The sequence below is a fragment of the Lepidochelys olivacea genome (assembly GCF_965140295.1).
Source record: "Lepidochelys olivacea isolate rLepOli2 genome assembly, chromosome: 5".
Taxonomy (NCBI): Eukaryota; Metazoa; Chordata; order Testudines; family Cheloniidae; genus Lepidochelys; species Lepidochelys olivacea.
The window spans coordinates 78,888,504-78,910,532 of record NC_140415.1 but is presented as its reverse complement, the minus strand read 5'-3'; the positions used below and the strand labels follow the sequence as shown (position 1 = coordinate 78,910,532).

General features: G+C 40.1%; 2 protein-coding genes across 4 annotated transcripts in view; one reads left to right on the top strand and one right to left on the bottom strand.

Annotated features, from left to right (window-relative positions):
* The first annotated feature begins 864 nt into the window (after positions 1-864).
* Positions 865-11,688, top strand: PPIC (peptidylprolyl isomerase C). The gene is made up of 5 exons (XM_084628088.1): positions 865-1,083; positions 4,787-4,900; positions 5,584-5,677; positions 7,905-8,089; positions 10,550-11,688. Exons 1-5 carry the CDS (start codon positions 934-936, stop codon positions 10,673-10,675), a joined length of 669 nt encoding a protein of 222 aa, XP_084484214.1. The 5' UTR covers positions 865-933; the 3' UTR covers positions 10,676-11,688.
* Positions 11,689-14,893: 3,205 nt separating this feature from the next.
* SNX24 (sorting nexin 24) overlaps positions 14,894-22,029 on the bottom strand; it is a 149,577-nt gene continuing 142,441 nt past the window's right edge. For 2 of the 3 annotated variants that reach the window (XM_084627713.1, XM_084627711.1), the window contains one exon: positions 14,894-15,268. In XM_084627713.1, the coding sequence (XP_084483839.1) occupies positions 15,198-15,268 (71 nt within the window). In that variant the 3' untranslated portion in view covers positions 14,894-15,197. Of the gene's footprint in view, positions 15,269-17,411; positions 17,637-22,029 lie in introns of those variants that run through there. The other variant, XM_084627712.1, reaches the window with a different exon arrangement.

The window sequence follows — 22,029 nt, the reverse complement described above, 5'->3', positions numbered from 1 at the left end:
TGAAGTCCATGGCAGGATTAGCCCGTCAGATTCCCAGATAGGAGCAGTGTGGGCTCAGCGTCACCACTGAAGGAGGTCAGTACAGTACTCTTCTTTCTACTCCGACGTCACACCTATCCCTGCTATGGATCACCTAGTCTGTGCTAGCAGCATCACTCGTTTTTATTCAGCCCCACCACCCAAAGGCCCAACCAAGCTCAGGGTTACTCTGCGCTGGGTGCCGTACAAACACATTGCAGAAGCTGCTCCCATGAGCTGAGTCTGAAGGCACCGACCCCTGCCCAAAGGGCTGTGACAAATGGGTTTATATACAAGATTTCCAGCGCACCTTTATAGCCTTCAACAAGAGCATCTGCAGCTAAGAGCCCAGGTTGGCACTAAGCCGCAGCTTCCACTCTCCGGGGCAGACAGCGGCGGCAATGCTCAGGCTAAGCGGGCAGGGGCCCGTGCAGGGTCCGGCCTCCACCAGCGTGGCAGGGCCCTTGGGCTCCTCGCTGCACAGCGGAGCCAGGGACTCCCGCACCGACAGGGCTGGGCGAGCACCACTGGCTCCTTCTCTCACAAGGCAGCACCTCGAGCCCCAGTGTTGTGGGAGCTGCTGGGCAAAACACAAGGGAGAGCCGAGCCGAGCCCAGCCCAGCCCAGCCCCCCGCGGAGGCAGAGCCTGGCGGGAGCCGGGAGGCCCCGGCTGATAAAGCGGGGCAAAGGAAGCGTGTTCCCCCGCCCGGGACACTCTTGCTGCAGCCAGCCTGGCCGCGCGCCTGCCGCTTTGCAGCGCCCGCTGCCCGGCGCACATGGGCCTGAGCTTCGGCTTCCCCGCCCCCCCCGCCACAGTGTCAGCGGGAGGAGCCGGCCCGGGAGCCGGGCGCAGGCGCCCCTAGACGCGTCCCACCCTCCGCGGTCCCGGCGCAGCAGCAGCAGCAGGAGGAGGAGATGGGCCGCTCCGCCGCCTGGTCGCTGCAGGCTCCGCGCCGCCCAGGGCTCCGGCCGCCCCTTCTCTGGGCCCTGTTCTGCCTCTGCGTCTTGGCGCGGCCCCTGCGCGCTGGGGGCTTTAAGAAGAGGGGGCCCACCGTGACTGCCAAGGTGACTCCAGCCCAGCGGCAGGAGGGGAGGGGCAGGAGCTCTGCCAGTTGCGGGTTGCTGACCCCTCTCTAGCGCCGCCCCCCCATTAAACCCTTCCCGTGGGGTGGGCAACGGGGGAATTGCACCGCTGACCCTTGGCTCAGTGTAAACCCGTCATCTGCTGTGCATCTAGCTCGGGCTCCGGTGTCCCCTCTGCCCCATCTGGGGCTCCCAGGTGTTTTGTGTTTTAACCTGTAACTCGGTCAGAGCAACAGCTGGATCTGATCGGGGGGGAGGGGTGGTAGTACCAGTGCTAACTTCTTGCAGCGTGTCACAGCTCCACAGCGGAGAGAGACATCCAGCCCACTCTTGTCGATGAAGAAAGTTGGGAGGAAAGTAGGGAATGATCGTGGTTAATAGCGGTTTTTTGTGCTAAGATCATGCACCCTATGTTCAGTATGTCCATGCTCCAGTGCCTGTATGAGCTGAGCTCAAGGGTGGGATCTAGGAACTCCCAAGTTCTGTCTAAGGCCTCCTCACCATATAGCCAGCTCATGTAATCTGTCTGTTTCCCTAGTCTATATAAACTGAGGATAATGATACTTATCGGTTTCATGCAGGCTGTTGTGAATATTAATCAATCTATTATTTGATGTTTATAAAACCTTATAGATGAATGCTACATATTGTTGTTGTTATGGATTAGATGACCTTTTTGATGTCTTATTTCTATGGGAGTATATAGCACTGGGTGGAATAGAGAGTAAATTCTCATGGGGTACACTGAAGTCAGTGGGAGTCCATTGAAGGCAACAAAGCTATGGTAACTTACATCTGGGATCTGCTCCCAGGAGCCCTTCTAATGTAAAGCACTGTAAGAGTGCAACGTTAGCAAGATCCCTGCTGTGAATATGTGTTTGTACATGCAATGAACAGGCAAAATTGACACAGGAGTTAGTACTCGTGCCTGGTATCTCTGTTGCTTCAGTTGAGCCAGGAAAACACAGGAATTTCTGGATCAGATCAGTCCAGTAATCCTCTAGGCTGGTACACTGTCTCAACCATTGTCAGGAACTTCAGCTGAAGATGCAAGAAACTCTGCAATGGATAATTATAGAATAATTTTCTTCTTGGAGAATCTTTTTCCTAGCTCCAATCAGTTGGTGGTTAGCCTATGATTTGAACCGTGGAGGGTTATAGCTGTAGTTTATTTTACTTTGTATCTTATCTAATGGATGTTTTAATTATCCATATAAATGTTGACTCCTACCAAGTGGTTGGCCTTTCGTGGAAATATTATGCAAGTGGAATACAATGGCATGAGGTTGCACTGGTACAACCTCATCTCAGCTTGTTATGGGGAATGAGAGGAAAAGCCAGGTGCCTTTAGGTATTTGACACAGCTGCAGTTCTTTAAGAATATTTTACTATTTCCATTATATGTGTTTTGTAATAACTAGCAAACGAGTCCCAGAATATCCTCTTTTAGCAGCTACCTGCACCATTCAAACTTTCAATAGCTAAACGTATTCCCCTCTTCATAATATTCATTTTATAAATAACTTTACAATACTTAATTGTATTTATGCTTTACTCTTCATTGAAGTACTATTTGGATCTGTTTTCTAGCATTTACAGTGAGTTGACTAGTGTTTTAACCATCTGTGAGTCAGAGCAGTCATACCCTACCTTCTCCCTCCAGGGCTCAGTTTTTTAAATCTTGCAGTATGAGAAGTTGGATCAGTTTACTGCTTTGCCATCTCTCCCTTGTGTTCTGTTAGAGTGGGTGGTTCTATTCTTACCGCTACTTGCCAAAACTTGAAAAGAAGGTACTATGAGATTAGCCAGATATGAATCAAATGTAAAATGTAGTAAAACACTGACATTCTGGTATAAATTAAGAGAACATTTATCTTTAATTTAATAGGCCTCTGTTGTTGCTTTAAAAGCAGTAGGCAGTCAATGAACCCTGCATCAGTTCTGCAGATCCTCCTCATTAACAGAAAATAATCTGCCTTAGACATGTGTAGGATGGAAGGTAAGTGGAGCTATCTGACTACCAGATGAATATGCCAAGCCATGTGGATATCTCAGGATGCTCACACCTGTTGGAACTGGTGTACTTCATTGTATGATACATTTGTGCTTCCTTTAAAAAAAAAAAATCTGTAAGAGCAGAAGGGTAGACAGGATTTCTACTCCATGGTGATCAGAAACAAATGTGGAATAGATAATTGAAGGCAGTCATTGGAACAGGAGATAAAAAATCCACCCTTTTCTTAAATTTGTCATAGGGCCAGATTCAGCAAAGTGTGCAAACACAACCCCAGTTTTCATGGGTACAGTTCTGAAAACCTGCTCTCTAACTAGTATTGAATAATTCTAGATACATCCAGAAACTAGGGTGTTCATACCAAGTGGCAAGAAAATGGACTAGGTGGACCAAAGTCCCCCTCCCCTCCCCCATCCGCCCTTTGGACATCTCTGTAATCATTGTCAACCTTCATATTCAAAACCCCTTGTAAGGTCAAGAGAGATAACAGAAACAGCTAGTAGGAGAGAATGAAAGACCTTTTCACATAGGAAAGAGACCATAGACATTTAATGTCACTACCAAGCTAAGTTGTTGGCCACGTAATTTTTTGTTTCAGAGTAGCAGCCGTGTTAGTCTGTATTCGCAAAAAGAAAAGGAGTACTTGTGGCACCTTAGAGACTAACAGATTTATTTGAACATAAGCTTTCGTGAGCTACGGCTCACACCACATCACAATATGACACGCAAATACGGACGGGGGAGGGGCAAAGAGGACTGTTTTCTTAGCAGGCGCAAGTCTTTATTTAGATTTTTGTGAACTTAAAAGATATCTCACTTTCTGAGTTATTCCTATTTTTAATTCCTTTAGAATATCTGCATATTCAAATAAAATTGATTAATAGATTCTGGACTACATTAAAATACTCTAATTCATTAGCTGTCTTCAAGTGGTTTTTATAGAAACATTCTTACACTGCAGATTCTCTGAAGTGAGATGTCTAACTTCTCAAGTCAACATGTTTATTTCTCTAGGCAGACTTCTAAACTTGTGTTTTAGCAAGGCAACTGGCTTCTAACAGAAAATAATTATCACCGTTAATTAGCCAAATAAACTACATTGTGTTCACTTTTGTCTAGATGACCAATTGCTTTCAGTGATCTAAACAGTGTCCGCTTTAGTGTAAGTGGGTATATGCTTACCTGCAAGTGGATGGAAAACTGGCTTTTGAGAATCCGTGCATTGTAATTCCCCGTTGTTGTTCACATATCTGGAATAGCAGCATTGGTTGTTTAAAACTTTCCCCCTACCTTGGTATTCATGAATGCTAAAAGTGGGCATATCTTTACCAGCAAACAGTGGTTATATCTCCATATACGTTTCGGTATTGGCACCTGTGAAAAAAGCTCTTAGAAACCTGTCTACAGGATTGGTATTGTAACTTTATGTAGCTTTCTGTCTGAGCATTTTAAAGTGATGAATGAAACTCCAGAACTGGTATTCACAATGCTTAGCACATTCTTCTGCATAATTTGTGAATAAAGTGGCTTTAAGAGGTTTTTCTTAAAAGTGCATACTGTTTAGAACTCCGTTCACATAATACCATCCAAAGGCGATTTGCTTTAACACTTATAAAGTTTAGTCTGTTTTTATCATATTTGTATAATTTTGTTTTCTTCTTAAATATCCAGGTGTTCTTTGATGTGAAGATTGGCGAGAAAGATGTTGGCAGAATTGTAATTGGCTTGTTTGGAAAAGTTGTCCCAAAGACTGTTGAGAACTTCATTGCACTGGCAACTGGGGAAGTATGTTTGTTTTCTTTCTTTTACACAGCGTACAATTTTGGGTGGAGAATAAAAGGTGAAAAAGTACAGCTTTACAAAATGACATTTCAGTTGTGAACTTTCCACATTAATTGTCCACAAATTTTTCATTCTAGGGATACTAATGTAAGAGAACCATCTTATGGACCCATCTCTCCTACCTATAATCCCAAACTCCTTTCATAGCTTTGTTCTCAAAATTTCATTGTGCAGGCCATTAGATAGGTCTCTGCAGACCTTGGTCCTTAAACTATGAAGTTAATCCATCCCTAGATTGTAGTTGGGATGAATAAATTTGGGTGGTATAATCATTCAAATAGCAAATAAGGATCTCTTGAATTAGAAAGAATTTTGTAGCTTGGTGTCACTATCATGTAAATAGTATGCTTCTTCCATCCCTGATTCTGTGGTATCACAGCATAGCATGAGTAGCACTCACCCACATCCTACATTATTTTGTTTCATGTATTTTTGTGTCTTGCTGTGGTTTTGGAAAGCGACGGTAGTGGCCTATTACAAAGACTTTTCTTGCAATTTTCCCCTTATTTTGTTTATAATCTGTGAAACCCTAACATTCAGATTGATTTTCTCTTTCCATCTGCCATAGATAAATCTCCTGCATAAAAATGCATATATACTCATTGGAGCTTTATTGCTTTTCTTAGAAAGGATATGGGTACAAAGGAAGTAAATTTCATCGTGTGATCAAAGATTTCATGATTCAAGGTGGAGACTTCACAGCTGGAGATGGAACTGGAGGTAATATGCTTATTATCCTTCAACTCTCCTCCTAATAGCTTTACATGCAAGTTCAGCATAGTGAAAGAATGAACAAAACATTTAATTGAGTTTAAAATGGCTGCCAAAGACATTGTAGATACAGAAGTCTTTGGAAGAACTGATCCGGTATGAGGGGTCATGGGATATTAGCTACCAAAACTTTAGTTGCCAGATGTTACGTACAATTAAAGCTTCACAATGTTAAGTTTTCTGTGGTGATAGATCTTAAAAAGATATGTGCTGAGAATGTTTTTTAAAACAGTGGTGGGCTGCGCCAGAGAATAGTATGGCTTAGGAGAATAGTATAGGTTTTGAAAAGGATTCTTATGCAAATATGAGAGATCCATGATATTTGTGTATGTGGTGGGGCAAGGGGTTGCTCTGTTCCCACCCCCTGCATAAGTATTTTCTTTTTAACTACTTTCTAGGAAAACAGTTAAGTGGCTCTGAACAAAGGCAGTATTATCTACAGGGAGATAAGGTGCGAAACCTGTAATAAGGGCTGTATTCACATGAGGATGAGATTACTATACAGCAGGTTTGCCACCTGAAAATTTGAATGCAGCCTACACTCCTGCCTCCATTCTTCCTTCTCTTTGGGGCCTGTAGTAATGCTGCCACTTTGCTGTACAGGCTTCTTGGGGAATCTTTTGGAGTCTTTGGAGAAAACTTTTGATAATTTTGTTCATATCCTGGACTTGGCCTACAGTACAGCATGCTGGAATGCAGGTGCAAAGTCAGCACTGCAAGCTTCTCTACAGCTACATGCAGTTGATCATGTAGATCATCTAATTCCAAAAACTGATCCTTGCTCAGTGCTCCAGTGGAAGGTAGACTTCCCATCCTTCTCAGTCTCCTAGGGGAGAAGTTCCTTAAGGACTGCAAAGGATGAGGCATGGAACTAAATTCCGCATTGTTCAGCATCTTATGCCAATTTCTATCCTAACCCACTGGTACCCAAGTCATCCTTTTCATCCTGTAATTGAGTAAAGTTGTTTGTGCCAATCAGATTCTTGAGCAGAAGATTGAAAATGTCGAGGGTGAGAATTGCTTTAACCATTTAAAATAAATGTACCAGAATGGTCATACATCTTCCTGCTGCTACTTAGCTGATCAAAAGCTTCATGCCCAGGTCACTGTGATAGCCTTTAGTTACTTGGATTGGTTTCTGAAATGTGGGAGATAGATTTGAAAATTAAGTGTGCTCCACATTGTGTGTGGGTGTTTTTTTTTTGTTTTACAGCAGATGATCTGGCTATTCACATAGTTCAGTCAACAGGAAGTGGCAGGAACAGGCTTTTTCTGGAGCCAGCACTTAACTGATAAAGGGCAGTCTCCCTTGTGTAGGAGGCATTCTTTCTTCTATTGTCTGTACTTTCTCGCCTGCCTGCCTGCTCCTTCCAAGCACTACCCGTTTGAGTTGTCTATATAACAGTGCTAGTGATTCCCCACTAGAACAGACTGTGGGGAAAGGGAAAGTACCAAAGATTAGAGCACTCAAGACACAATCTAGCAATGCAGTGAGCACTGTCTACTTTCTCACTGTATTACCATTAATCATGTTTATTATAGTAGTGTCTAGAGGCCAGCTTTGAATGGGGTCCCATTGTGCTAGGCACTGTATATACAGAGTAAGAGACAGATGATCCATGTAGCTTTCTTTTCTCATAACAGTGGAGTTTAAACCTCCACCAATTATTTTTTCCCTTCTAAATTCTCTGTTTTAGAAAACAGTGCAGTCTTTTCGTAATGAAATATATTCCCATGGATGGTAACTAAATTTGGGTTAGCCTAACGGACTCATTGTTTAAAAAAAGTAAGTCCTGTTAGAAAAAGAATGGTTCAGTTATAAAGGTAAATGTTAAAACTATCACAAGACATGGCTAACTTTTTTCAGTAGCCCTTATTATCTTGTTTAAAACTCATTGTAGTGGGCTGAGCACATAGTCGTCACTAAACAAATAGTATTGTTCCATGTCTACTGGTAGGTTTTTCAAAGATACTCCTTTGTACATATGAAGTGTTTTGGATCAGAACACCTTTACTGTGGTGTGTGAAGGAGCTGGGATTACCCAACATCTGAATCTTAATTACTAAAAATTGTACTGTTTTTCCTGCTTTCTGAACCAAAGGGAAGTTTAATTCTATAGCTTTAATTATATTGCTGCTGGTACATTTCTAAACCTGCTTTTGTTTTGTGTCACAGGAACAAGTATCTATGGAGAGAGGTTTCCTGATGAGAACTTTAAACTCAAGCACTATGGAATTGGATGGGTCAGCATGGCTAATTCTGGTCCAGATACCAATGGTTCTCAGTTCTTCATCACTGTAACAAAACCTTCCTGGTTGGATGGAAAACATGTAGTATTTGGCAAAGTCATTGATGGAATGGTAGGTTTAAAAAATATAGTATCAAAGTGGATAGATCTGACCAAATTTGGCTGTTGCAACAATGTAAATCTGATTTATACCATTATAGTTGACAGCAGAATTTGGTCTCTATTATCTATAATGTATACAAGGCAGAGAAATGTAAAGCACTTAACTTTGAAATGTCCTATGAAATAACAAATGTTCATTGCAGAAATTGAAACTAAGTAGTCACTTTGACCTTCATATTTCCTGATGCACGTGACTAGCGTGCTTCTGACTGACTCCTTTATAGGCTGGTGGCAGGTAATTAGTGCTATTAGACAGTGTTTGGAATCCGTAGACCTTTGGATGTCCTAAATTGGAGAGTGCTATCCGAGTTCATGTTCCTCTTCCACTAATCTTGTTATCCATTTAATAATGAATTTACTGGTTCCTCAAGCTGACACCTCAGTTTTGTAAAAATGGGTAATATTCTCAATGGTGGTGTCTTCTATAATAAGGAATCTTAGAGTGAAAATAAATTTATTCAGATATGTACTAACAACATCAGAATATTAGGTACACAGTTGCAAAATATTTCACTGACACTTGATTACTGTGAAAAAACACAAAATGCCTAATTACTGTACACAACCCTGCTGTATCACCCTATACCTGACTTCACTTACTGCTATTTGAGTTTGCCCTAACACCTTGTTTTCTCACTCTCCTCATTTCTGTTTTGAAGTAGACAGATGTAGAACCTATTCTATAGATATTTTCTATATAAAGCACAAAGACTTCATTTGATCAAATCTTTTAAGAGCCATAATAGCAGTTGAAACTTTTCTGGAGGATTCAGAGTAAATTTTAAATCAGAACTTCATTAACTGGCAACACCATCTCAGGCCAGATGATTGATAATCCTAGATATATTCTGTCCTTCAAAACAGTACTTTAAGTATGTGCCTGATCTCAGGCTTGTGTTTTCCCCTATACCCACCTGAGTGGATGTCATGACACTCGCTCAATACTTTGGAGTAATCATATAACTCCTTTCACACTCTCTGTATAAATCCTTTCTTACCTAACCCAAACACAAGTATGGTTTCTGATAAGAAGAAAATTACTATGCAGTCTTCATGATCCTGGGATTTATTTACTGATGATAGAGCATAGATAGAATTGTGTGTGCTTGTTAGCTTGATCGGCTGTAAAGATATTTTCAGTTCCTCCTTTGCTATGACATTAGGTGTTCTTTTTTCTAAGAATGGTCCACCTTTGATACCAGGGGACACAACATTTGAGTTCAGGCTTCTCACTAGATGGTGGGTTGTTATCTAAGCAGGCAACCTGGCTTAGTTTATGTGGGAACTACTCCTGAGGGAATTCTGCACCACTGTGCATGTGCATAATTTATGTCCCTGCAGATTTCTTTACTTCTCTGCAGAAAAATAACTTTCTGATGGGGAAGTCACAAGAGCAGGCATGAGACCTTCCCCAGCAGTATGTTTCAGGTGCCCAGGACAGCTGGCAGAGGTAAATCACAGTGGGGTAGGGGGAGGGATTGGGAAAGACCCAGCTGCTAGCTCCTACCCTGGGCCAGGCTCAGCTGCTAATCCTGGCTGGGCTGGGGAGGACAGGACTTCCTCTTCCCCTGTATGGCAGCCAGGCCTGTGTCAGACCTACCCCCAGATTTCTCCTCTAACTGTACGAAGCTCTGCAAACTCTCCCTCTGTGCTTCCTGCACCTTTTGCTCTTCAGCTGCAGGAAGAAGGATCGCTGTACAGGGAGCTGCTCTCCCATTTGCCCAACCCCTGTGCATCCAGACCCCCTCAATCCCCATTCCCCCTGCACCTTGACCACCCCAATGAGCCCCAACCAGCTTCACCTGGATCTCCATCACACTCCCCCAGCATCTGGACCCCCCACACCAAGATCCCCTGCCAAGCTCTATGCATCTCACTCCCAGACCCTCCCTTCCCTGCTGAACTCCAACCACCTTCACCTGGATCCCATTGCAGAGTCCCATTACTGTTGCACCCAGATCCCCCAATGAGCCACTCGCACCCATATTGCCCCACAGAACCCTCTTAACCCACACCTAGATCCCCACCCACTAAGCCCCTCCATATTTGGATCCTGCCTTGCTGAACGTGCCTGCTCACACCTGGCACAGAGGAGCAGGGCCCTGGGGTGTTTGGGGGGCAGGCTCACCCCTGAGTCTATGTCCTGGAGTGGGGAGCTGCACAGAGATCTCCCACGTCTGTGCAGCCAGTAGTCTGTGCTCCCCAATGCCACACTGGAGCGTCCACATTTATTTGACTAATAACATTTGCAGAATGCCCTCAGGAGTAGGGGGAACTGAGCATGAAAAGATCCAAGTACCAAAGCTGTAGAAAATTTATTTTTACACTAAGGTCACTTAGTCTTTTGCCTTGTGTTGGAGATTAGCAAACCTTGTTTTCTTTACTAAATTTAAGTGTTTTGTTTTAATAGTCTGTGGTGCATGCTGTAGAACTTCAGCAGACAGATGAACATGACCGCCCTCTTCAAGACTGTGTGATCGTGAACAGTGGCAAAATAGCTGTAAAAGAACCATTTATAGTTGAAGTAGAGGATTGATGAACTTACCAGCTACCCTGGAAGAGAAAATATAATGGCTTTTTCTTTTGGGGATAAAATTTGGGTGCAGATATAGATTATCCAGTGACTATTTCCATATAAATGCTCAATGCTATCAGCAAACAATGTGGTAAACTCAGCAGTTGTAAGATGTGCAAAGCATCTATGTATTTATGTTGAAACTTCAGGGAACCAACACCTTTTAAATATAAGGGACATCTCACTAAAACCTAGAGCTGGTCGAAAATCATGAAAAATTGTTTTCATTTAGCAGTGTTTGAAAATGGTTTCATTTTCTGTTTTGTTATGAAATTTTCCACATTTGTTACTGGCATTTTCATTGAAATTATTAAAGACCTGGTTTTCAGCATATACGAAACAAATATTCAAATGATTTCTGTAAGAATTTTAGTACAATCATGCAATCATCTGTGAAAAGCAGATTGATTTCAATGATAAATTTTTTCAAAATTTTTTGAAAAAGCCATTTTCAATAAAATAATTCTGGGTGAAAATTGTCAACTGGCTCTACTAAATACACATTGGTGCAGCTTTTCTAGAGATAAGGACACTATTACTAGAGATGGAAGTTACCAGTTCAAATCCATCTCCTGAAAGTGCAGGATCAAGTTGTTCCCTTTTCCAGATAAAGGATATATTAAATACAAGATTTAGCAAAGACAGAGCAGATCACTTTGTATAAATAAACTGTGGTTATAGTAACACATTTTAAAAAGGATCCTTCTCTTAATGCATGAGAGGTTTTATGTGCACAGCAATCCATGCCATGCAGACCAGAAGGAAACCAAAGTTTTCAAGTAAAAGGTTTGCTAAAAGCTAACGAGACTGCACTTTTGACTTGGATTTTTGTAACCCTTCCCGGCTATTGCTAGTAGACAAAACAAATTGATAGTTTTTAAACAAGGTATGTACAAAGGCTCAATTAAAGATTGTTGTATGGAATTTTTTATAAGCTATATATGTATGCAATATTAAACTTTTTTGTAATATGAGGTAAATTGTTTTTCCTTAATTTTCACAATCTGTTCTAAATAGCTCTGTCAAACAATTAAAAATTGTGATTAATCGCAACATCAACAAAATTGTGATTAATAGCAGTTTTAATCACACTGTTAATAGAATACCATTTATTTAAATATTTTTGGATATTTTCTGCATTTTCAATGTATTTCAATTACAACACAATACAAAGTGTACAGTGCACACTTTATATTTATTTTTGGTTACAAATATTTTAACCTTAAACAGAAACAAAAGACATAGTATTTTTCAATTCACATCATACAAGTACGTTATTGCAATCGCTTTATTGTGAAAGTGCAACTTACAGATGTAGAGGGTTTTTTTTTACATAAGTGCGCTCAAAAATAAAACAATGTAAAACTTTAGAGCCTACAGGTCCACTGAGTCCTACTTCTTGTTCAGCCAATTGCTAAGACAAACAAGCTTGTTTACATTTACAGGAGATAATGCTTCCCATTTCTCACTTTCAGGTGACACTGTAAATAAGAACAGATATTCACATGGCACTTTTGTAGCCAGTGTTGCAAGGTATTTATGTGCCAGCTATGCTAAACATTTGTATGCTTCGATCACCATTCCAGAGGACATGCTTCCATGCTGATGATGGGTTCTGCTCGATAATGATCCAAAGCACTGTGGATTGAGATATTTATTTTCATCATCTGAGTCAGATACTACCAACAGAAGGCTGATTTATCTGTTTTGGTGGTTCAGATTCTGTAGTTTCAGCATCAGAGTGTTTGTTCTTCTAAGACTTCTGACATTATGTTCCACACCTCGTCCCTCTCAGATTTTGGAACGCAATTCAGATTCTTAAACCTTGGGTCGAGTGCTGTAGCTATCTTTAGAAATCTCACGTTGGTACCCGCTTTGTTTTTTTTTTCAAATCTGCAGAGAAAGTGTTCTTAAATCGAACAACACATGCTGGGTTGTTCATCGAGACTGCTATAACATGAAACATATGGCAGAATGTGACGCATTATTTTTTTAGCGAGTGTCATCAGGATGGAAGCATATCCTCTGGAATGGTGGGCAAGGTGTGAAGGGGCATACGAATGTTTAGAACCACTAAAAAAGAAAATCAGCCTTCTGCTGGTGGCATCTGACTCAGATGATGAAAATGAACATGTGTCACTCTGCTCTGCTTTGGATTGTTATCTAGCTGAACCTGTCATCAGCATGGATGCATGTCCTCTGGAATGGTGGTTGAAGCATGAAGGGACATATGAATCTAGTGTATGTGGCATGTACATATCTTGCAACACCGGCTACAACAGTGCCATGAAAACATCTGTTCTCACTTTCAGGTGACATTTTAAATAAGAAGCAGGCAGCATTATCTCCTGTAAATGTAAACAAGCTTCTTTGGCTTAGCGACTGAGGACTTGTAGGCTCTAAAGTTTTACATTGTTTTGTTTTTGAGTGCAGTTATGTAACAAAAGAAACAACATTTGTAGGTTGCACTTTCATGATAAAGAGATTGCACTACAGTACTTGTATGAGGCGAACTGAAAAATACTGTTTTGTTTTTTACAGTGCAAATACTTTTAATGGAAAATACAAAGTGAGCACTCTACACTTTTGTATTCTGTATTGTAATTGAAATCAATATACTTGAAAATGTAGAAAAACATCAAAAAATTTATAATAAATTGAAATTGGTATTCTATTATTGTTTAACAGTGTGATTAAAACTGCCATTAATTACAATATTTTAATTTGAGTTAATTTGATTCCAGTTAATGGCAATTGACAGCCCTAGTTTTAAACTTAAGATATAGATGTCTATTGTGAGCTGTGCTGTAAAACTACTTTAACAGAGAGAATGAATCAAGATATAAAATTATCAGTATGGCATAGTAGGTAATACTTTTGTTTCTGCTGCTAAGTTCTGGGCTCATGAGGAGTACTGACAGTTCAGTACTTACTACAGCCACTGATAATTCTTTTAAAGATCTGTGATTCACTTCACAGGAGAGATTGTTTGGATCACAGTTAAGAGTAAAATCTCAATTTGAGATGCACAAGGTGCTTTATAGGGCTTATACTTGTATTTATGAATAGCCAATAGCCTGACTTCAGATTATATTTTCAAGCCTGGTAAAGAGTGACAGCTTTGCCCGTACCTAAGTCCCAAACGTTGCACGGTCTCATCAATCATCAAAACAGCTTCAAAATCAGTTTAGTGTTTGGCAGGAGGCACTATTGCTCCCTCAGGACTACACTATTATGTTAGGGCCCAATTCTGCCATGATGACTTGTGCTGAAAAGTCCTTCACTCCAGTTAGCCCTATGAATTATTTATATATTATATTTATTAACGAAGCAGCAATACAGCAGAACTGAATAATGTGATGTTCAAGATATATTTCTGTATAAACTTAACGCACCAAGGGGAGGGTGCTGAAAATTGCTAATAATGAGGTTAAACATTTTCTCACTCTTCCAGTGGTTGAGGGGGGGCGGGGAGGGGGAAGATGGGGGAGAAATAGCTGTAGTAAGAAGCTTTGAAATGTACCCTGTTAGGCTAGAAAGGGAGTACAGATGATACATTCACAGTTCATATGCTCCTGTGTGCATGTTCTAGTAGTTTATTTTACAGTGTAATATCCAGTAATGGACATAACAAATTTCAAGTTCATCTGAACACATAATTTTTAGTTATTTTACTAGTAAATGATATCCTTGCTTGATCTCACCAAAAAGTGGTGTAAACTGTGGTTCACAAAATATAAGAGATTAAACACAGAGCGTAAATTGGCTTGGAAATTAAACACACGCTAGAAGTAACAACTGAATGAGGTTGTTACCATAAATGTTATGCCAAACTTCCAGGTGGTTAGAATGCCATAGGAGTTCTCTATAACCAACATCCTGAAACAAAGCTACATTGCAGAAGGTGGAAACTCCCTATCACACAGAACTTGACACTGTTCTACCCAAACATTAAGGTGTAGATTTGAAATATTTACCTTTTGAATACTAATGCAATACTTTAAGTTGCATTTAATTTCCAGTTAAGCAACTTCATTTTTTAAAATTACTTTGTAGTCTCTCTCATACTGTCTTCAGTGCCAGCACTTTCAATGCATTCATTGCCAGCAATGGGTAATGCACTGGGACTATCCTGATGTAAAAAAGGATTAGTGTAATTTGTAATAAAAAAACAAGCAATATTAGTAAAGCTTTTAATTCTTTTCAAAGATTAGTGTAATTCAGTGTATGACTGTCATTCTTTAGTATTAAATATTAGAGTATGTATATACATTAGTTTAAATATGGAAACAAAGCTCTTCCGCTTATCTGTTTTTTTAAAAAGCCCAAACTGTAGTGACCCTGATTTTAAAAGCTATAATGTATGGAATTAAATTAAGGTGGTGACTTTTGCCTCTTAGAATTGCTATCATGCCACAGAATTTTGCTTATGTCAATTTTCTTTTCAAGACTTGCTTTAATTTCTTCTATCCACGCACCACTTCTACCTGGGCAGTAGATGAGGATAAAATATCCCATGGAGAACTCCTTCAATAACTACATTTGGAAAGTCATCTGAAAAACAGAAAAGAAAAACTGCTTTCTTATGTATGTCAATACCATATAAATGCTTTTGTGGAATTTAACAAGGCAAGGACTAGTATAATTTAGGATATTGCATCACTATAGTGTTTATCCCTGTTGGGAATGTACTATTAGTAATGCTGTTTCAGCACTAAAGCCACTTTAGTATAGCGTAGGGCATTGCATAAATGCGTTGCCAGATTTGTAGCTTATTGATTTAAAGGGATGTTCTAATACCTAATGCTGCTAGACTCCAGCTCTTTATCTGAATCTTTTCTCACAAGGAAGATGGATTACACTGGCAATTCAATTTCTAACAAAATCTCAATATACTTGAAGGAATTCCAAGATTGCTACTGGGAATACTTTACAGCAGTTTTTCCATTGTGGTTTATAGCAATGTTTAGTCCAAGTGGACTTGAAGGTGCCTGTGCCATCACAGAAACTTCTCAAGAGCAGTGAGATTGTAGACTGGCTATTCAACATAAAAAGGCAAGTTCCTTACAAAAAGTGATCCTGTCAAATTTGAAGGGGAACAACCCATACACAAAATATTTTCAGTGCAAATGCAAAGGAAACAAACACCATTTTTTCATGTTAAATTTACCTTAGTAAATAAAATTGAAACAGATTACCTGATGAAAGAAAGTAATAGACCCACATAGAGGCAGGAAGGCTATGTGTTACTAAAAGAAAAATATTCTCCAAATGTATTAACTCCTACCTGTCTAAAATAGAGTGACTTTCTTTACTCCCTTGACAGTAAGAGTCAGAATTTCTCACTCCATCTTACATTATTGCTTAAAATTGAGTTTCAAACTTGCAGTGCCAGCAAACTAAGAGGTGGGTTAAACTCAGAAGATACAGCTGAATAAACATCCACAGATTATTTCTTTGATGTTCCACACTTCCAAAGTAAGTTTCTCCTTCAGCCACCAGCCTACAGATATGCATATAGGGCCAGATTCAACTCCCATTAAAATCAGTGGAAAGATGATACTTGACTTTAATGGGAATTGGATTGTACCCATTAATAACTTTAGGGCCATCAAATAGAGTAGGATGTTTCTGCAAATAATGTATTATAAACCTCTGAGTACCAGCACTGTAAATTACTAATAAATTAATTTGATTATATATCATAATTGATGTTAGAGATTTGACCAATAGACTCAAGGATATTTTTAGGTGAATGTATAACTAACAGAGACCTTTTCAATAAGCAGCATATGGGTGATTCTCCTGATTTCTGATGGTGGATAAAGCATTATTACAAATCACTCATTGACATTTTGAGGCCAGTAATGATTCTACAAGTCCTGAAAGCTCTGCACACTCAAATCACTTTTCTAGGATAATTCCACAATATTGTTATCAGCAGTATTAGAATACACATGATAAACATGATCCAGTGGTTTCACTCTAAATCAAACCCTGAAGTTTCAGAAACCTGTTTTTCTGCTAGTTCTATTATATACATGACATACAGTACATATGGGGAAATTGTTATTGATTTTATAAAATGATACCATTTTACAGTGTCAGACTCACTTTGAGGCTTTGCTGAATAAAGCATCTACCATATCATTTTAACTCTAGTATGTAAACATATTGAAACAATCCCACAGGCACTTTTGAAAATGCTTGGCTTTAGACATCATTCACCATTAGACCAATTTTCCATGAAGATACAGGAAGTTTAGGTCTATTATTCAATAGGAACTTTAGCAATTTGGTCTATTAGGCTAGTAGTTTAGATTCTGGTCCTTTTAAAACCCCTTTCAACTTTTTGGGTAATAGATATTTTGCACTTTTTTTAATTAAAAGAAGAGAACCCATCTTATATGAAGAATGTGTTCACAGAGTTAAACCAATGTTACATGCTTTATGCAACAATGATTCAGAGTCTGAAAATCAAGACTTGTGATCCTAAATTCATTAGGCAATTTTGAAAATCTCCCTTACAACAATATTAAAATCCAGTGCTGATATAGCTCTGAGTTCAACATAGAACTATGTCATTATGTGCTATAAAGTTAAGTATATAAAAAGTGCCAATTTAATATTTTTACTGTTGGTTAAGACACAGGAGATTGTTCTCTGGTTTACAAGCCAACATTCTGCAAGAATCTTCAAATTCAAATTAATTAGGGAGTTTGGACAATATAAGGCACCTTGCTTTCTCAGGGTTCCTTTTCATGAATGAGAGAAATGGAAGCAAAAGTGGAGGAACTGAGGATGACTTCTTCCCTCTTCCAGAGAAGTAAAAGACATCTACAAAGAAGCAACCAATCGTTCCTGGTGCAGTTCAGAATATGCAGCTCTTCAGGGATGATTTTTGCCAATTAAAGCACCAATCCTGCAAATGATTACACAAATGCTTAACTTTAAGCATGTGAAAAGCTCTGTTGATTTCCTGACCCAATGCAGTCCATAGGATTACCCACATGCTTATTGAAACATATGCACGTGTTTGCAGGATTGAGGTCTGAAGATATGACTCATAGCAGTGAGTATGAGGCTACATGTACACTACACACCAGAGTTGGTGGTGTGTAGTCTATGCGTAGCTACATGCCGCCGTGAAAAGCAAGCTGTATCCATACTGTGTAGTGTGTAGTTACACATCAGTGAAAATCTCCAGCAGCCGGGAAGCATCAGGGAGAAGCTTCAGCAGCTCCTTGCTGCCAAGAGCCTCCCACTGGAGCAAGGAAAGGTTCTGGCAGGGGGAGGAGCAGGGGAATCCCCCTGCCAGAGCGTTTCCCCTCTGCTGGTTTTTTGCCCTGCGGTGCGGAAGGGCTCTGGCAGCAGGGAGCTGCTCAAGCCTTTCCCCGCTGCCTCCCCACGCCAGAGCCTTTTCTCCCTACTGGAATCTTTTCCTGTGGTGGAGAAAGACTCCAAGAGCAGGGAGGCAAGCGGGACACTACACTGCTAAAAATAGCAGTGTAGACAGGGAGACCCGGGTTAGGAGAGCCATGTAGGGTATGTACGCTAACATTTGGGTCATGTCTTTACTCTACTCACCTAAGCTGTGCCTCACCAGCTGCTCTGCTATTTATACCCAGCTAGGCGGGCTGTGTGCATATATACACTACATGCTCCCAAAAGAAGCATGTACTGTAGATGTACCTTCAGAGGCAAGGTCTACAGACTCAGGCTTGCACTACTGTGCTAAAAATAGCAGTGTAGACATTCCTGTTCAGGTTCTTAGACCCACCCTTTCACCAGGTTTCAGAGACCATCTTCTAACTCCAGTGGGAACATCTACACTGCTATTTTTAGGGCCATAGTGCAGACCTCAGAAGCCCAAGTCAGTCTCTGAGACTCACTGCTGCAGGGTTTTTTCCCCCCGTTTAGTCCAAATCACTTCTGATTCTGAAAGAGTCTAAGAGTTGTGGTTTATTCAAGGGGAAAAAAAGTGAATGCATGTCATTTAACATTCATTTATGGTGTGGAGAGGGCTGACTGTTGTCAGTGAGCGAACTAAGATTTATAAAAAATTTTTGTAAATATGAGGGATAGTGCCTTAGATTTCATTACTTTAGAGCCTCCCACCAGTTTATAGCAGCTATGAGCCCCTTTGGGCAATTCACAGTGTTTACTAATTGTGCCTCTTGGCATGTGTATAAAAGTGTGATTTTTGAAAAGTCAAAGCACAAGCTGAAACCAAGAAAGCTGAAAGTCACACTAGTAGCTTCAAACCTTAATAACTAGTAAGTTATCACAGTTTAAGCTCCTGAGAGCCTTATTTTTTTTTTTAAAAAAACATAAGCAATTCATGTGGTAAAGGTTTCTTTTTGACAACAGGGAGATGATAGCTCCCCTTCATAGAAATTTTAGGTACCTCCAAAAATTATAACAGGATTTTCCAGGTGGGTTTGGCTAGTTTGCAAAAATAAATCCCATTTATAGAAAAGACAGTCTGTAAAAATTGAGTCTAACTAAAATGGAGTCAAATGTTCATGAGTGGTGAGTAAACTGTGAAGTTAAGGTTGCCAACTGTCTAGCAGCACAAACCCTTTCCCTGCCCTCCCTGAGGCCCCACCCCTTCTCCAAGGCCCCATCCCCACTCACTCCATCCCTGGCTCTCCCCTCACTTACTTTCACTGGGCTGGGGCAGAGGGTTGGGGTGTGGGCTCTGGGGGTGGGGCCAAGGAGTTAAGAGGGTGGGAGGAGGCTCCAGGCTGAGCCTGGGGCAGCAGTTTGGGGAGCAGGAGGGGGTGCGGGCTCTGAGAGGGAGTTGGGCTTCAGGAGGGGGCTCAGGGCTGGGACAGGGGGTTGGGGTGCGGGAGGGGATGAGGGGCGCAGGTTCCAGGCGGCGCTTACCTTGGACGGCTCCCGGAAACAACCAGCATGTCCAGCTCCTAGGCAGAGGCGCGTCCAGGTGGCTCTGCCCGCTGCCCCTGTCTGCAGGTACCATCCCCGCAACTCCAACTGGCCGCAGTTCCCGGCCAATGGGAGCTGCGGAGTCAGCACTCAGGGCAGGGTTCAGGGGCAGTGCATGGAGACCCCCCGGCCAGCCCTGCACTTAGGAGCCGGACATGCCTTCCAGAAGCCGCACGGAGCCAGGGCAGGTAGGGAGGACAGGACAAACCAGGACATCATAATACTGAGCTTGTAATTTCTAAAACAGGATGGAGAAAATAGACTCTTACAGATTTTTTGAATAAAAATCATGTTCCACATTATGCTGATTCATAGTATGATAAATCAAAAATTGTTCTGAGAGGTGAACTGGAAGCAGCTAAGGGCTGCTGAACTATTAGTATAAATAAAAACTTGTTGCATTGACTTTTTTTTTTACCTGCTATATGAAAACCTAAGAACTGTGTTTCAAGGCCAAAAAAAGCCTTGGTGAAGCCCTGAAGAGTTCTTTGTGCTGAACACCATTAACTAAATCTCAACACATCTCACACATTAGAACAAGCCATTTCAAAAGAAACCACCACTTAAATTCAATATTAAATTCCCAGTGACTTAAATAAGAAAGCAAGTATGGTCATTCTTCGAGTACAAGTTAGAATAAAAAATTTAGATGTCAAAGTGTTGCAGAAGCTTTAATAGGAGTCATAGAACTAAAAGCCTGTGTACTGATTTGAAAATTTAGGGTGTTATCTGTATATTTTAAGACAATTATATGTAATTTCCATTCTTTGTCTCTCAAGATTTTGCATGAAATTTAACAACATTCAGAACTTTTTTTTATTTTTTTTTTAAAAAAGCTTAACTTGCAAATTGCTTATCCAATTATCCAGAATGACTTTTAAACAAATCTTTGAGGAAATGAAGTGCAAAAAAATGAGGATCTGATTACTTTACTTCCTAGACTTCTTATTTGGCCCCAAAATCAAAATCAACTAATCTTATGTAAGTATGTGGATAAAATGGAAATGGTGCAGTATAGTTAGGCTTGGAAGCATTCGATTTTTATCAATAAATGTTGGTAAACACTGATTTCACTGTACACACAGAGAAACCAATGAAAAATATTTCCAGATAGTAACTGAAACCAAAAGGCAAAGTAAGAGAAGTGCTGTTTGAAGACTTATTAGAGTTTGATTCACGGATATTTATTTTGCATATTTTGACGTGATGTTGACAATTTGTGTTTTAACCATTATAAAGTTTTAACTATTTTCATCTCACTGTCTAGCATCATTAAATAATTATTGTCTGACCCCAGCCAAATTTCCCACAATTGGTGAAAATTTAAAAAGAGAAAAATCTAACCCCTCCCCCAAAAAACCTTAAAATCAACATTGATATCTGTTGAAATGATCAAAAAATCAAAATCAAAATCAAAATCTGCAAAGCCTAATTATAGTTTGTGGAAAAAAACACTGTTGAGTGTTGGTTTAGCCATTCCGCTCCTCCAGAATAAAATGAAAAAGGCAGAATTAGTTTTTAGTGTCTGCAAAATTCTTCTCCAGTTTTGGGGTGGAATCCTGGATCTCTTAAATTCAATGGCAAAACCTCCACTGACTTTAATGGGGGGCAGGATTTCACCCTTGATGTTTATTGGTATACTACACTTGCACATACTTTATTCGGTAAACTCAAAGAATGAAAGTTTCAGTAATTGCACTCTGCTTTGCTGGAATCCAGGCCTGAAACTGGAGGTGTAGTATAAGATAGGAATCATGTACATAGCATTCTAGTTCCTATGATTTTATCATGAATGTCACAATATTTGATGTTTAGAGTCCCAGCTCCTGGATTCATGTGGCTTCTTGAGAATCTCAGTTTAAAAAAAAAAGTTTTTAGCTCTCATGGTTTTGGAAAAAATCTTGAAAATGTGAAGGAAGTGCACTCCAAAGGCTGAGAAACCAAAGGCAAATACAAAGAACCCAACCTTTATTATTATTATTTTAAATTTCCTGATTTAAGACAATCTTATGATTTCTTAATGCATGCTTTGAACACCTGGGGGATTTGCAGAGCCATGTGGGGAAACCTCCACAGTGTCATCTTATTTCCAAAGCTGTCTGCTTCATTTTTGTTACTAGCCTACATTCAGGCAAACAGAGCTTAATAAATAAGTTAGAGCAATTTGTTAATTTTTTTTCTCACGGGAAAATCCTAATTTACAGTTTAAGTGGAAAATTCTCATACTGAAATTTACATATACACAAAAGTACATTTTCTTGTACAAAAGTGTGGAAAAGGCAAAAGATCTATCAATTGAAATGAACAATGTAGGAACACTGTGAAATATGTGCCAACAATATAATCTCTGAAGAAAACACAAAGAA